Here is a 15044-nt window from a genome sequence, read left to right on the forward strand (position 1 = left end):
TAAACCTATCCTTCTTGCAACCGGGGAAGCTGGGGACTCGCTCGATATACTTTCGATTTAAACAGTCTACACTTGAGTTTGGCTTTCTCGAGACGACAATTCTTGCGTTCGTGGCCTGCAGACAAATGCGAATCTCACTACCGCCGCATCATATTCGCAGCCATCCCCAGGCTTGTTGTGGGCGGCTATCCTGAGAGCACTTACGGTCCACTCTGCTGTAACGAGAGGGGTAAGCCTTAATTATGGAATCGTTGAGAAACATCGCCAAGCTGAGGCGACTGCAGCACAATGCGACTGCTACTACTAATTTAGAGGTCGAAGGTAGCACTGTGCAGCCCTCGAACTCCTCTGCAGAGCCGGCACCTGATACTCGAAAAGCAGTATCAACTGACATGAACGCGGATGAAGCGCCTCTGATTCCAAATTTAACCAATTTCGATGGCAGCAACACTGCGCCGCTGCAGCGGTTCATCGCACTGCAAGAAGGACATGGGCATCGTATTGAACAAAAACTGCGCAAAGGGTCGCTATTTGATCGATGGAGGAAAATACTGAGCAAGAAGCAGCCGCAGGAGGATAATAAGGGACCTATATTGTCGGCAAAGTACGGCAGGTGCCAGGAAGTGGTTGGATATGGCGCATCTGGCATCGTCCATGTTTCGCGCAAGAAAAAGGAGAATGGAATTGGCGAAGAACTATACGCGGTGAAGGAGCTCCAGCGTCGGTCGCGGGAGACGGAGGATGAGTACATCAGGCGCTTAACCGCTGAGTTCTGCGTCCTCAGCGAGCTACGCCATCCAAATGTGATCCGCACGCTCGAGCTACTGACAGATGAGAAGGGGAACTACTGCCAGGTGATAGAATACTGCGAAGGTGGCGACCTATTCACGCTAGTGTACTCGGCAGGGAAGTTAGAGGTAGAGGAGGCGGACTGCTTCTTTAAGCAGTTGATGCGCGGCATCGAGTACTTGCACGAGATGGGTGTAGCGCACCGCGATCTCAAGCCAGAAAATCTGCTGCTTACCAGGCATGGCAGCCTCAAGATCAGTGATTTCGGCAACAGCGACTGCTTTCGCATGGCTTGGGAGAATGACGTCCATCTTATGTCCGGGTTATGCGGTTCAGGACCATATATCGCTCCAGAAGTGTATACAGATCAGGAATACGATGGCCGAGCAGTCGATGTCTGGGCTTGCGGTGTCATTTATATTGTCATGCGCACGGGGAGTTACCTGGTCGCCAGTCCGGGTGCGTTTGGCCGCCAACCCCAAGGGCAAGTGGGGTTGGGGTTAGATCTGATGTAAGCTGATTCGTCCAAAACGCTGGGCGCTCGGGCCATTCACCGCTAACCGCAGGTGACGGCAAACCACCAGCCAAAAGGGCCCCAGCCGAGAGCTAACCCCAAGCTTAACCCCAAGGTCAGCGTAACCCCCAGATCAGGGGGTGAGAGTGAAATAACCAGGATCAACATCACCGCTAGCAACGATAAAAAGCAAACAGGTTAGAATTAGAGTTTATACTATACCATACCATCAATAACAATTCATTTATTCATTTATTTTATTTATTCTCTCTAGCTATCAATTTATTAACCCATATGCCTCTATCTATCAGTCAATCGATCAATCCATGCCGCCAGTCCCCAATCCCAATAGCAAGTATGATTATTATAATGATGATAATACCGAGGCAGGGGGAGGTCAGGTCATCCAACTGTGCAAAGAGCTCGATATCCTCATCTGCCTCCTCTGCCCAGTGGCTATCAAGCCCCGTGTAGATCAGGTCGAGAATCACTACCGCCACCGTCACAAGACAGCCGGGAGGCAACTATCAACCATTCAGCTACGACTTTGCATGCTAGGTCGTAGAAAATGCCATAGAAAAAAAAACCACGCTATTGAACTATGGGGGGCAAGGTCGTAGAAAAAAGTGAGAGGGCAAGGTCGAAGACATTATAATAAGTAAAATACATAAAAGTAGTATATATAGAAAGATAATAATAAAGTAAGTATTTTCCTACAGTATAAATTGATTTTAAGCCAGATTGCAGTGTTGCGATGAGTTTGAAGTTTGGTGAATTTTTTTTGATGTGGTTGTAGAGATTGAGCTTATGTTATATGATTGGCCAGTCCGCATGGCCCGTGCATTTCAGTACATCAGATCAAGGTAGGAGGAAACCCGATTTTAGGGAGGGGATAATATGGGAATACCGATTTGGGGTAAGGGTTACCACCAGTCCAAGCCATATTATATCAGAAGTATATCAACCAATACAGCAGTATTTCCAAAATATAGCAATTGAATATAATTAAATACATTTACATTTCGATTTTAGTTATGCCACATAGCATATTAGTCGCCCACCCTAGTTATGGCCCACCCCTGGCTTTGGTCCGCCCCACAAACGCGCTCCGTCCCACGCGTCAGATCAGCACTACCACCTACGATAAATTGTCAAAAATCGAATTTTTCTCCAATTGACTTACTTTCTTTTGTATTTTCTTCTCCGGGTTCGAAATGCGTGAATATACTGAGCAGGACCTACAAAACGCCATTGTAGACGTCAGGAATGGGGTTGCCGTTAGGACCGCTGCTACACGCCATGGTGTACCAAGAGGGACACTTCGTGCCCGCCTTAATGGTGCCCAACCTCAACGTACGGCACACGACGACCAACAGCGGCTCACGGCCAATCAAGAAGAACATCTTAAGCAATGGATTTTGCGGCAGGAGGCCCTCGGTTACGCGCCAACACACGCACAAGTGCGAGCAATCGCTAGCAGCGTGCTTAACAACAAGGTGACCACAAGCCCCTAGGGAGGAAGTGGTCCAGTCACTTCGTGGAGCGCCATTTGGCCGTCAAGACAAAATTAGGCCGTCGAACTGACTGGAAACGTATAAATGCGGCCACTCCGGATAATATCAGGCACCTGTTCAACCTATACGAGACTGTGAGCTGGATCCCTCCCCGGCGGAGGTACAACGCCGACGAGGGCGGCATTATGGAGGGCCAAGGTATTAACGGGCTTGTTATCGGCTCCTCGCAGGAGAACCCTAACACGGTACCAGTCAAAACGATAAATGCCCGGACTTGGACGTCTATTGTGGAGTGCATCTCGGCGCTCGGGGTCGCTTTGAACCCCCTACTCTTCTATTCCTAATTGTCGTGTACCCCTAATTGTCGCGTACCCCTGTCCACTGCTCAAGTACCTGTCTATCTCCGGTTTATTCCCCCTCAATCCATACTGTGGCGATTGATTTGTCCTATTTCGATCGACGATCTGCACGCGCGTCATATGCGTGTATACGCGTACTTTAGCTTTCATACTTTATAAACCCTACTACAATGATTGCTGCGAACATTGCGACGCAATGCACATGTTCTGGTCCGTGCACGCTAGACGTCCCTCCAATTTCCCCAGAATTGCATCGTAATACATTCTGTTCGTCCGTGCACGTTTTCAGGGTTCGCGGAGCTACGGTGGAACTTATTAAAAGAAATTATATAAAATTTAGGACAATATCTCTTAAGATCTTAACCCTCTTTGGCTAAGTTTGAACTTTTAAGAGATTTCTTAAAATCTCGATTTAAGGTGTAAACCTGAGTGTTATACTTATTGGTTTGTTACACTCACTAATGGAGTAAGTTAACACAATAATAGCTCTCAAACAACCGCCAGTATCTCGACAGAATATGCCCAAGCGCGTCCGTGCAGGCGTCCGTGCCCCAAGCATTGGCGATATTTTATTAAATATATACGCTTTTCGCCCGTGCACGCATGCAGGGTTCTTCCCCTGGTAGATACTGCGCCACCGGCGAGCTTCCAGCAGTCCCGGGCAAACACATCTGTACCATCCACATCCGATCCATTGCTTGGTGAGCCGGACTCAGAGGACCATGGACATTGCCAAGCAAGATATAGAGTATAAGCGAGTAAGAATTATCGGCCTCATCGAATGAGAGAGCCTGCCTCCCGAAACTGAAGGTAATCGTTCTTTATCAACTCGCCTATCTTTAATTTGACTTCAATTTGTCCTTTGTGCTTCTGGTGTGGGTTGTATATGCACGCCGTTGGTTGACTGATGCTGATCCGGCCAGATCAGATCCAGGCAGTTATCATCTAATGCAGATGAGAATGTTGCGCATAGGCTCTGAAGCATGTAGACATCTATATGAAGTCCTCATTTCCTGATACAAATCATTCAAGTCAATACATTGATGTTCTGCAAATCTCTCGGGTGCAGCAAAGTGTGGGCCTGAGCGTGCCGTTAGGTCGCAACGTCAACCTTCAGTCAGCGGCTTGGTGCGCAACCCATTACATTTGCCCGACTATAGCGCGTTGTAGACTCCCAACGACCATTTATACCGCTCCTCTCTGCTTGTAAAAATCGAAACCGACACACCACACTCAGGAGTTAACAACAAACCCTCCTTAGATTGCCCCCCACCACGCGCTACTCCCTAGTACCGTTGTCGCTGTGCCATTACCTCATTGTCTCCCATTCTAGCAGCACATTTTCCTTTAGATATCTGATACTGTTCTATTCCGGAGTACGATTTTCTTTTTGTAGGTCTCCACCGTACCGCCGGAATATACCAAACCATACACCCATTATGCAGGGTAAGAAGTTTGTCTCTCCGCTCGCTCGATATCTCCAGGTCCATAACACTGATGTTATGGCTATAGCCAGGTTTTCCTCGCTCGCCTCTGTGGTCAGGCTCAGCGCTATGATGACATGGTCCCCCTTCTGAAGGAAGTCGTTAAGAGGGGTGGTGAGCTGAGTGTCGATGAGCGGAACCTTCTCACTACTGCTTTTAATAACGTTTTCGACACCCGTCGTGCCAGCTGGCGCATTATCTCCTCGATCGAGAAAAATGAGTACAAGGGTAGTGAGAAGCATCTTGCTACCATCCGTGGATACCGCATTAAAATTGAGAATGAGATCGAAGAGATCTGTCGGGACGTCTTGGATCTGCTAAACCAGAGCCTGATCCCAAATGCCAGTACCGGCGAGTCAATGGCATTATATTACAAGATGTATGCCTATTTTAGTGGTCTCCCTTTCTCGAGAATACTTTGGCTGACTCCTCATGTTTTAAGGAAGGGTGACTACAGCCGTTATCTGACCGAGTTCGTATCGAGTGAGAAACACAATTCTGCAGTTATCTCTGCGTATAATGCCTACAAGGTGAGTTCCAAATCTGTTGGCTTAGAATTCAATCAGCCAAGGTATACTGAATTGAGGATTTTGTTTTCTTCCTAGATTGCTGCCTATGTTGCTCAGGCAGAGTTCACAGCCGCTCACCCATTGAGGCTGAGCTTGGCTGTCAATTTCTCTGTCTTCTACTACAGAATTCTGAATTCACGCGATCATGCCCGGTATCTTGCGAAACATGCTTTTGACGATGCCAAGGCCGAGCTCGATGTCCTAACCAAGGAGCCTGATGACGACAGTATCCTTCTCATGCAACTCCTTTGCATCAACCTGACCCTTTGGGCATCTTCAGACAGTTGTGAGCGTGAAGGGATTATATGCAGAAAGACGAGGCACACAATTGGGCGCGCATTCATTCGATATAGTCCCACGCATGCCATTCTTGTATAATTCAGGCCATGAACGAGAATAAGTGCATTTAGAGGTACTTATTGTGACTAGAATATATGAAACCTCTCTGTCTCTCTAGTCCTTGCTTTAGAGCGGCAGAAACTACATGCATCTCTGCTCATATACTTATGTCCGCTCATCATCATATCATATATCCTAGTATTCTATACTAAAATCAATTCTATATAACGTGGTTGATAAGCGAGTGAGTCAGACAAGCGAGTGAGTCAGCGCACTGTACAGCTAAAAATAGCCTACCCTATAGTGCCTAGATACCTTAAATAAAATAGCTAAGAATCTAAAAAAACTGTTTTTACATAATATGTAGCTATTTATTTATAGAAATATTTTTTTTAAACTTTTAGCTATTTTATTTTATATAGAAAAGCTTATTTACACAGTGTAAGTAGTGTAAATAAGCTTTTTTTTATTTTACTTATATAATAAATTAAATACAATTCTTTAATTTAGTAAGAAGCTCTTTTAAATAGTTAAATATATAATATCTTAATTCTAGCTATTTTAGGCTTAGCTTGAATTTTATATAGGCTTTTTAAAAGTAGCTTTTAAGGTATAGGTTAAGCTGACTCACTTGCTTGTCTGACTCACTCGCTTATCAACCACGTTATAATTTATTTATATTATATTAAATAACCTAGGGTAGAATTAGTTTTTATAGGGGAATAGAATTTAATTTCTAGACCTATCTAATAGGAAGTAGGCTTAAATTATATAAAGGTAGGCTTTATTTATACTAGGGGTAGATATTATTTAAACCAGGGTTAATAATTAAATTAATAGCATAACATATAGTTAGGTAGTTAGTAAGTAGATATAAATATATATAATTTATGATATATATTATCTAGTAATAGCCTTTTATAAGGTTTATAAAGATCCTCCCCCTTAACTAAGACTAAGATATAGGGAGTATATATTTAATTATTATATAATAAATTTCTTTTTAATAAAGATAACTGGCTTTAATAGGTAATCTTAATTATCTAACTTAATTTATCTATTTATTATTATTCTAGAATATTAACTTTTAATATAATAGTTATATAGATTTATAAACCTTTTTAATAAGGTTAATATATATCTTAAGATAAAATATAATAATATTGCTCTAGAATGCTGGCATAGATTGGTAGATTAGGTTAAAGTAATTCTAAATCTTATCTAAGACCAATCTAAGCTTTAACTACTATATATACTGATTAAACTGATTTCTTACATTGCTGCACTGAGATTGGACGGACTGAAGTGCCGGAAATGTGGCTGTATGTTAGGGTTAGGATAGGGTTAGTATTTAACTATCTAAGCCATCTTTGCTAGGGTGTTTTCCTCTAACTATTATATAGCTAAAAGAGAGTAAGGAAAGTAATAATAAAAATAGAGATATAAGGGAAAAAGGAAATAAGGGAAAAAGAAAATATAAAAAGAGAGAAATAAAAAGAGAGATATAACTATATAGAAAGAAGAATAACTTAAAAGGGGAAGAAAGAGAGATATAGCTAGGAAGAGCTAATAAGAAAATATAGCTAAAAAAGCTAAAAAGGAGAGATATAGTAAAAAAAGAGCTAGAAAAGAAGGATATAGCTAGAAAAACTAGAAAAGAGGAAATATAGCTTATAAAAGCTAATAAGAGGTCTAGAGAGACCTTCTAGAGGTATTCCAGTTTGAGATAGCTAGGCCTTTAGGGATATCTCTATATCACTCTAGGTATATATATATTCCTGAAATTGGAGAGCCTTAGTGTCTTGGTTATAGACCCCCTCTGATTATTACTAAATATCAACCTATTACGGCTAGGTCTGAATACAGCTTATTAATTTACTCCTTGCTTTCAGCTTGTCGCCCCATTTGAAGAATATCACCGGGATGATCACAAGAGTGATTAAAATCCCCGTCAGCACCAGTCCAATGATCAGTGGTCCCAACCGATCATACGCAACCGGCGCCAGCAGTGGCAATGCGCCGGCGAAAAAGTATCGCATGGATGCATGGCCGGCGAGTGCGCTTGCTGCGTGCTTGCCGTATGATACAGCCAGGTAATTGGTGACGTAGAGAAAGACGAACATGTTGCCAATGCCCAAGGGCAGACCAGCGAGAATGGGGACGACAGCGGAGTTGGGCGGTGCCGCCGAGACAGCGAAGAGTAGCTGTCCGATTGGGAGTAGTATGCTTGCCGCGATGATGATTGGCAGCGTGGTATCTGGGTTGGCCTTGGTGTCGGGAGGACTGAGCGCCCTCATCAGGGACCGAAGCGGCGGATCTGCCAAGATGGCAATGATGGCCCCGAATCCGAAGGTAAGCAAGGGGAGGCCTGTGGATGTTGTCAGTGAGTGGGCGGATGAATTATGCCTCTTCGAAGAAGAACTGACTCGCTACAGCTGGACTCCATCCGCGAATCTGAGAAAAGACGATTGGATATCCAACGATACAGAGGTAGAGAATTGCGTATATGATGGCAACGAAGAAGTCCCAAAAAAGGCTAGAATTGTCAACTCCATTACGGTATGCGAATTATCACAAGTGTGCTGTACGTACCAGATGGGCTCAGTAAACGCCATCGCAAGTGGCCTACTCATACTCACCTTGAGACGTTCTGAGAATGCGATTGTCTGGCTGTGGGTGCACCAGTATCTGCCATCGTCATGCTTCTTCATTTCTTCACATCGCCGGCGTAGGATAACGGCGCCGTGTGTCTCCGGAATAGTCGCCATGACAATACAGGAGGTGAAGGCGAGGATGACGAGAAACCAATGAATCCACCGCCAGCCGGCATATTGGAAGATGATTCCAGCAAAGATTGGGCCCACGACCGGCTACACTCCCTCGGGATCAGTCATCTGCAGAGAAGGTACTTTTTCTATTGAGGAGGCTCACCCCATTGACAGCCCCAAGGATCCACACTGAAAAATACACGGTTTTCGTTTCCTCGTCAGCAAGTTCGTTCAGCGTCCCGGGGGCGCTAGACATTACAACCGATCCCATGAATGCGGCCATGAACCTCGTAATGAGAATAGTGACCAGGTTCGGTGCGACAGCTGAAGGGATGAGTAGGATCGCAAATGAGAATAATGACACGATGTAGACTGGGCGCCGTCCGTACATCTCACTCAATGGAGCCAGAACGAGCGGCCCTATAGAAAGTCCGAACAGATAGGTCGAGACGCCGAGAGTGAGTCTTGTTCTGTCTTGTGTGCCGAAATCCTTTGCCATGCCCGGAATGCCAATGGCGTATGCTGTTGACGCCATGATTCTAATCAAACATTGTCAGCCCTGTCTAAGAGAAAAACCATTAGGGTCCAACTCACACCACGAGCGTCGCAAACGAGATAAATACCAGGCTCATGGCGCGATACCAGGCTGGCCACTTCCGCGGCATGCCAGTGCCAACATCGGCCCATGTAACTTCAAATGTCGGGTCGCGCTCAGGTAAGAGCGTCGTTTCTGTTACGGAAGCATTTGGCCTAGCATATTGTGGGCACAGTCCCTCGAAAGGATTGTTCCACATATCAGGCTCCTTCAGAATCTTATCTAGAGGTTCAATCCACGTTCTTCTGCTCCTCTGCGTGTCCGACCTCTGTAGTACGGGCTTCCGGGTGATTGGCATTTGGATCATGCTTCTCCACGTGTTCAGCTCGTAGGGAGTTTCATTATCCTTGAGATGACAGTCGAGCAAGTTGGCAGTAGAGCTGTATCGGCTGTTCTCTCTGGTGAGCGTGAGTCGATTCTGCGTGCTGCAGCGCGAACGTGAACGACCCAGACGACTATGCGTCTGGGCAGGTAGCAGAGGGAGAGGTTCCAGTGACGCCATGGAATGTGTATGTTAATGGGATTGATTTCGGGGGAACTGTAGGCTCTAGGAGGTGTGCTTTCCATCCAGGATTTTGGGGACACATATGGGCATAGTCATTGGAGCTATATGATAAGGTTCACAAGGCTTTCTAGGCTGACCCTCTCGGGCTGTCTAGACTGTGATGCTGACAAGGGAGGGACTTGGAATGTCACGCCACCATACACCCAAAATAGTTCAGCTGAGCCTCAGGGAAGCACAACATAACAGCACAGCCGGAGTCTCAGTCTTTGTTGTCAAATGCACCGACAGCGGTGCTGAGCATCAGCCCTCGGAAGCAATTAAAGTAACGGTGCCGGCAGGCTTGCGCATCGTATTTTTAGAGGTAGTACTTTGTAATCAAATGGGGGGTATGGAACCCTTTGACATTCTGTGGCTGAGCCGTAGTGTATGAGCGGAGTTGGGCACGCTTTGTAGGTAGACGCGGCGTCTCTAGGCGCCGTCTAACAAGCCACTACCCAGCTACATATTTCGTGCTACCTTACCACTGGAAATCCGATAATCCGACACTAGGCACAAGCTGACCATATCACCACTCCCCTCGTGTGCTTATCAAGCGTGAGTGTGGCTCATGGTGGGCTGAGATGACCGAAGCACTGCCACGGTGCCATACTTTGATTCTGTGGCTTCACTGCTGGTAGTTTCGAGGCAAATTTTTTGAGCTGTGGCGCATAACTGATCAAGACCACGGTATTCAGACATGTTTAGTCGGCTTGCATGTCTTCGAGCTAAGTAGGCAGAAATTCAGCCCCCCCGCAGCGACAAGACGCTTAGGTCATTCTATTTCAACAACTCATCATTGAGGAAAGAGAGTCACATTGACCGCTAGCAAGGAATCCTTCCAGGAACCAATGGGCCATCTCGATTGAGCCTAATTGACACATACGGGGTTCTGAGTGTCAGGAAGGAAGTCGAAACTGTGTCACAGGGTCCAGTTAGAAGACTTTAGTTTGGATTTAGAACGAATATAACCCGAGAAATTCTAATTGCCGCTATCTTCTAGAAATTGTAATCCCCCATGCTATTTCGCAAACTAATGAAAATACGATTTGACCGATGCTATCTATGGTGACAATAACTCCGAAAAACCAACATCCCTGGAGATGAAGGCTCATTTGACTAAGGTAGAATAAAACATACACGGCGACTAGGTTACTGTTGGGATTGACATTTTGTTTTCCAGAGGGCCATCTCTTGGGGTGGTTGGGCTTTCGGAATTGTTGTTGCCATAAATTCCTAGAAGCTTGCTGCTCAGAGTGACGGTTTTCTTCAGCCTGCCCATGAGCATACCCTCTAAGATTTTGAGGTGTGCCATGTCGGACCCGGACTCTATGAATGACTTTCCGGCCGTCATCATAGTCCTCTCCGGAGCTGGTTGCGCGAGATACGGCATAACCCTTGTTTTGTGAGCTGACCGCCACATCTGTAATTAAACATCAGACTAAAGAGGTATTTGGGGTATTTCCCGGAGACCATGTCGTACCTTGAGGTGGTTTACAATCTTTTGCGACGCCTTGACAAGTTCCCTGTCACCCTTAGCCTGCAGACTCTTGATGAAGGAGTGATTCCTCAAGGTGGCGCACAGCTCGCGCTGGTTGTGAGGAATACACCTCGCGGCATTTTCCTGGCTGAGATATGGATCCATGCCTAGAAAAGCGTCCAAAGCCATGAAGAACATGGTGTGGCTTCCGGAAACTCCATCAAAAATGACCATTTCGCCATCCACCATCCGGCCGCATCCCCAGCCTTGGAAGCCCTGGCAGTAACTGAGCCAGACGGACTTGTTCACTCGGACCTGGGTCATGCTCTGATACCAGACCCTGAGGAGCCCGCGGAGTTGATCAGCGATATTGTCCATATGCTTCAGGCATACTGCTTTGTCGTTCTGGTCATAGGCGATGTTGGCACGGATCATCTCTATGTAGATGGGAGCGCCCTAATGGTTCTCTATCAGCTTCTGAGTCTTTACAGACGACATAGCACGTCTCCTGGGGGGACGGGAGTTTGCTTACCAGTACTTCGACATCCCAAAAGAGTCGGAAGAAGGCCTCTTCGGTGGAGGTAACAAGGTCGGAAATGTCAAGGTTGATCCTGTACGCCCTTTCGCCATTTTCGTTGTAGTTGAGGAGCACGTTGGATGTGTTGTTGCCACTGTCGGCTGCCAGGCCGAAATGCCGCTGGAGGTGACTCCAGGGCACGTCAAGCTCGGCGGGAAAGTCGACAAGTTTCTCGTCCTGGGCGACTTTGACAATCGGGATAGTGGCCCACCTAAACGACGATGCGACCAGAAGTTAGCGCGCCCACCAAGCAACAGGAGTTCGCGTTGGCAGGGTGCAATTCTTACCTATAAGCATGGCGGCTCACGCCAATGCAGGAGTAAAATCCATTGTAAGCCTGGCGGGAACAAATATCCCAGTTCCCTGCTGCCGCCTGCGCAAGGATCCCCTCGACTTCGGCAAGATTGATACGGCCCGCAAACAACTTTCTCATGATTTCGCGGTACCCGCTACGCTTTTTGTTGTTGACCTCATCATCAAGCGAGGGTTCGGTTGACGATAGCAGGGGAAGCAGCTCCAGGTAGATCTCATGGTAGGGCTGGAGGGCAACTGGCCAATTACTGCCATGAGTGGTTCTAGGGGGCCAACTGCCAGCACCGTCTGTGTCGACGAGCTGTAGTAGAGCTGCAGCGGTTTCATGATGCCGTGCAAGTGCTTTTAGGCCCTGGGTGGCTGGCGTTTCTGTCGTCTTACTGGCCGCATGACGTAACATTCGATGGAGGACCAGTACAGCTACCGCCAGAGCAATCAGTGGAATAACGCTTGAAGACATGGCTAGTAAATCTCCTGGTTCAATTTTTATTTATTTTTCTATTTTTTAGCGGGCGGGCGGGGCTTCTCCTCTGTGCTGAAAGAAAGAAAAGGGGGGTAATAAGAAAAAGGAATAAGTAAAGAGAAGACAAATGGAAAGGGCGTGAGAATGCGTATGTCTGTTAAATGAAGTGGCTTTTCAGATCAGAATCAACGACTTGATGCTCTTGATTTATATCTCGATGCGAGTGCTGTTCTATGCGCGCTGGCGGCTTACATTTGCAGCGTTACCGGCTGCGTCGATGCCGGTACGCCGTCATGTCTACTCACGGCCTGCGTTGCGACTTTGCTGTCTGCCTCGATGCCTCTGTGTAAGTAAACAGGCTGAGCAGGCAGATTGATGACAATCCAGAGTCTAGACTGCTGATGGGCCAGTGCAGATAGGAGTGGCTTGTGGCTGGCTCTGTGGCTGGCTTTGTGGCGTATCTATATACAGATTGTATATATTTAGAAAAAGATAGAAGTTGCCAACAGAGACTATGAGAGGCAGTACTAGATTCATAGAGTCAGAGTTAATACAAACCGAACCCAGCATCACGCTTATTATAGTAGAGTTCTTCGTATGGTGATCATGTATATACTAATGCTACTTGGTGTTGTAAGCATGTGGCGCTCGGAATATACCGCTTAGATAGGGCAGTTCTAAGCCTTGCCCAACTGATTGACACCGCGTCGAACTAGCGATTGCCGCGCTATTTCTGAATGATCTATCTGTCTGGACTCTCTTAGTCGCCTGGGAGCGACGCCATCCGTCTGTAGCACAGCACTGGCGATTCTTAGCTCCAAACTTGGTGAAGACGCCTGTGCAACTCAGCAATTCAATTTATCGATACGGTCATGTGCCTACGCATAGGTATACGACTAATCAGCAAGTCAAGTTCTATTAATACTTCTATGCGTAGATCAGCCATAGCCCTCCGTTTGACTTGTTATGGTGGCTGCCTTTATTACAAGCCGTGTTATATAATCACCATAAAGAGTAGAGTCCTACGAGCTTGAGTAACTTGATGACTCCTTTACTAAATTGCAGTCTCTTGTTTACGGCATTACTTTGATATCTTTACACATGTACTCTCTGGTCCGAATAGGAGACGTAAAAGAGAGTAAACTAAATAAATTTAAGAAACCCTTATAGGTACCTATCGCAAGAAATCGAGTCGAGCCCCACATACACAAATGATACGCACACACCCAACCCCATTACTAAGTGCACTCTTAACATAAGCTATAGTGGCCCCTACTAGATAGGAAGCTAACTATTTATAATAAGTCAAATCATCAGATTGAAAACGCAGCGACGTTTATGCCGTTGACCTTGCCCTCGCTTTGTAGAGTGTTTATGGCGCCGTTAAAAGCGATCTCGTGGAATTTGTTAAAGTCTAACCAATACGGCCAAGACATACATCAGCAACTGTTATGGGCATGACATTCCCTGTGAGAAGGGGGGGGATGCGGTAAATGTTTTACATACCATTGACATAGCCTCTCGAGCAGAGGTAGGTACTCCATCTAATCAATGTCTCGTTCCCGAAGATGTGGTCAGCCGTAATGGTAATCCAATATCCACCCCACGGCGTCTGGGTGCCATTCTTGTTGGAGCCTGGGATCGTAGACAAGTATTCAAACTTCTGAATGAAGGAGCCGTCACTCTGAACGCGTTGGTCGGTGAGCTGTATTTCAGCATCAGGTCAGAACTTGATCATCGAAAATGAGCGCTTCACGATACGTCGTACAATTTCGGAGAAGTTAAAAATCCCTTGCAGCGTCTTGAATGTCGTCACACGAACAGACTTGCCGGGGTGGTTGTTGGGCCCCAAGGTCTCGTACGGAACGGATCCACGCCATCCGCATTCGAAGTCTCTCAGTGTCAGCTCCAACTCAGTGCCTGCTGTTCCTGTTGGGCAAAACCTACAGTCGTTCATGAGCTCTTCGACATCCTTAGCATTGGCGCCGACGACTGCCCACGAGGCGGACTGTGCATATTCAGTGCCCGCAGGGCAGATGCAGGGCGTACGCGAGTATGTAGAACACATGTCAGTCGCCATGGCTCCTACGGCCAGACGAATGCTCAACAGAATGGTGACGGCCTTCATTGTGCGACGGGGTTTGATGGGAGGATGCAATGAGAGATATGACGGAATCAGAAATAACAGGCAATAACAAGAATGGATGTGATGGATCTCGAGGGTTGATGGTTTGGTCTTTTCAAGTGCCATCAAGCAAAGGTTTGGGCATTGTCCCAGCTAATACGCTGGTGCTCGCAGGCGACGGAAATAGACGCCGAGGCGCATGCACAGCCCGGATTTGGAGTGCGCTAACGCGATTGGTTCCAGTTAGCTGGGTTTTCCGACTCCGCCCAAGTCGAGGACTTGCTGATGAAATAGTGCCAGCAGAGTGGTGGCCGGCACGGGCTGGGTCGATCACAAGGGCTGTGTTGTCAACTGCCGCCCGAGGTGCCCGTTACCCCGCGTTAGCGGGTCCAGCCAGTGACTTCGGTGGTGGGATGTTCCGTAGCAAAGGCCCGCTGATGTACGCCTTTGGCAAGTTGTACTGGAGGGATCCCCACAGCCCAGGTGGCGTTTTTTGACATACCGGATGCTTGTCTTCCGGTACGCTGAGAGGTGACCCCATTTATTAGTCGGACGCTATCTGTTCTGATGGTGTAACGCCTCACGTCTACTCTTGAATACTGCCCTTCGTCTTTC

The 15044-nt window shown here is 46.8% G+C and overlaps 4 protein-coding genes across 4 annotated transcripts; 2 read left to right on the forward strand and 2 right to left on the reverse strand.

Annotated features, from left to right (window-relative positions):
* Positions 1 to 392: 392 nt before the first annotated feature.
* Positions 393 to 1304, forward strand: FOBCDRAFT_138589 (kinase domain-containing protein; the record flags this gene model as incomplete). Its single annotated transcript, XM_054705969.2, has 1 exon — positions 393 to 1304. One exon carries the CDS (start codon positions 393 to 395, stop codon positions 1302 to 1304), a length of 912 nt encoding a protein of 303 aa, XP_054561944.2.
* A 3382-nt stretch (positions 1305 to 4686) lies between these two features.
* On the forward strand, positions 4687 to 5535 carry FOBCDRAFT_296191 (14-3-3 domain-containing protein; the record flags this gene model as incomplete). Its single annotated transcript, XM_059611882.1, has 3 exons — positions 4687 to 5039; positions 5103 to 5190; positions 5266 to 5535. Coding segments are annotated over 3 exons (711 nt in total), but the record flags the coding sequence as incomplete, so codon positions are not given.
* A 1883-nt stretch (positions 5536 to 7418) lies between these two features.
* Positions 7419 to 9433, reverse strand: FOBCDRAFT_138787 (major facilitator superfamily domain-containing protein; the record flags this gene model as incomplete). Its single annotated transcript, XM_054705970.1, has 5 exons — positions 7419 to 7936; positions 7995 to 8104; positions 8161 to 8438; positions 8500 to 8875; positions 8931 to 9433. The coding sequence occupies 5 exons, from the start codon at positions 9431 to 9433 to the stop codon at positions 7419 to 7421; spliced, it is 1785 nt and encodes a 594-aa protein (XP_054561945.1).
* Positions 9434 to 10619: 1186 nt separating this feature from the next.
* FOBCDRAFT_140195 (uncharacterized protein) lies at positions 10620 to 14432 on the reverse strand (the record flags this gene model as incomplete). Its single annotated transcript, XM_054705971.2, has 8 exons — positions 10620 to 10895; positions 10956 to 11408; positions 11485 to 11740; positions 11817 to 12290; positions 12557 to 12632; positions 13811 to 14009; positions 14073 to 14197; positions 14252 to 14432. 8 exons carry the CDS (start codon positions 14430 to 14432, stop codon positions 10620 to 10622), a joined length of 2040 nt encoding a protein of 679 aa, XP_054561946.2.
* Between the last annotated feature and the right edge of the window lie 612 nt (positions 14433 to 15044).

The sequence above is a fragment of the Fusarium oxysporum genome, chromosome VII (genome assembly GCF_013085055.1).
Source record: "Fusarium oxysporum Fo47 chromosome VII, complete sequence".
Taxonomy (NCBI): domain Eukaryota; kingdom Fungi; phylum Ascomycota; class Sordariomycetes; order Hypocreales; family Nectriaceae; genus Fusarium; species Fusarium oxysporum.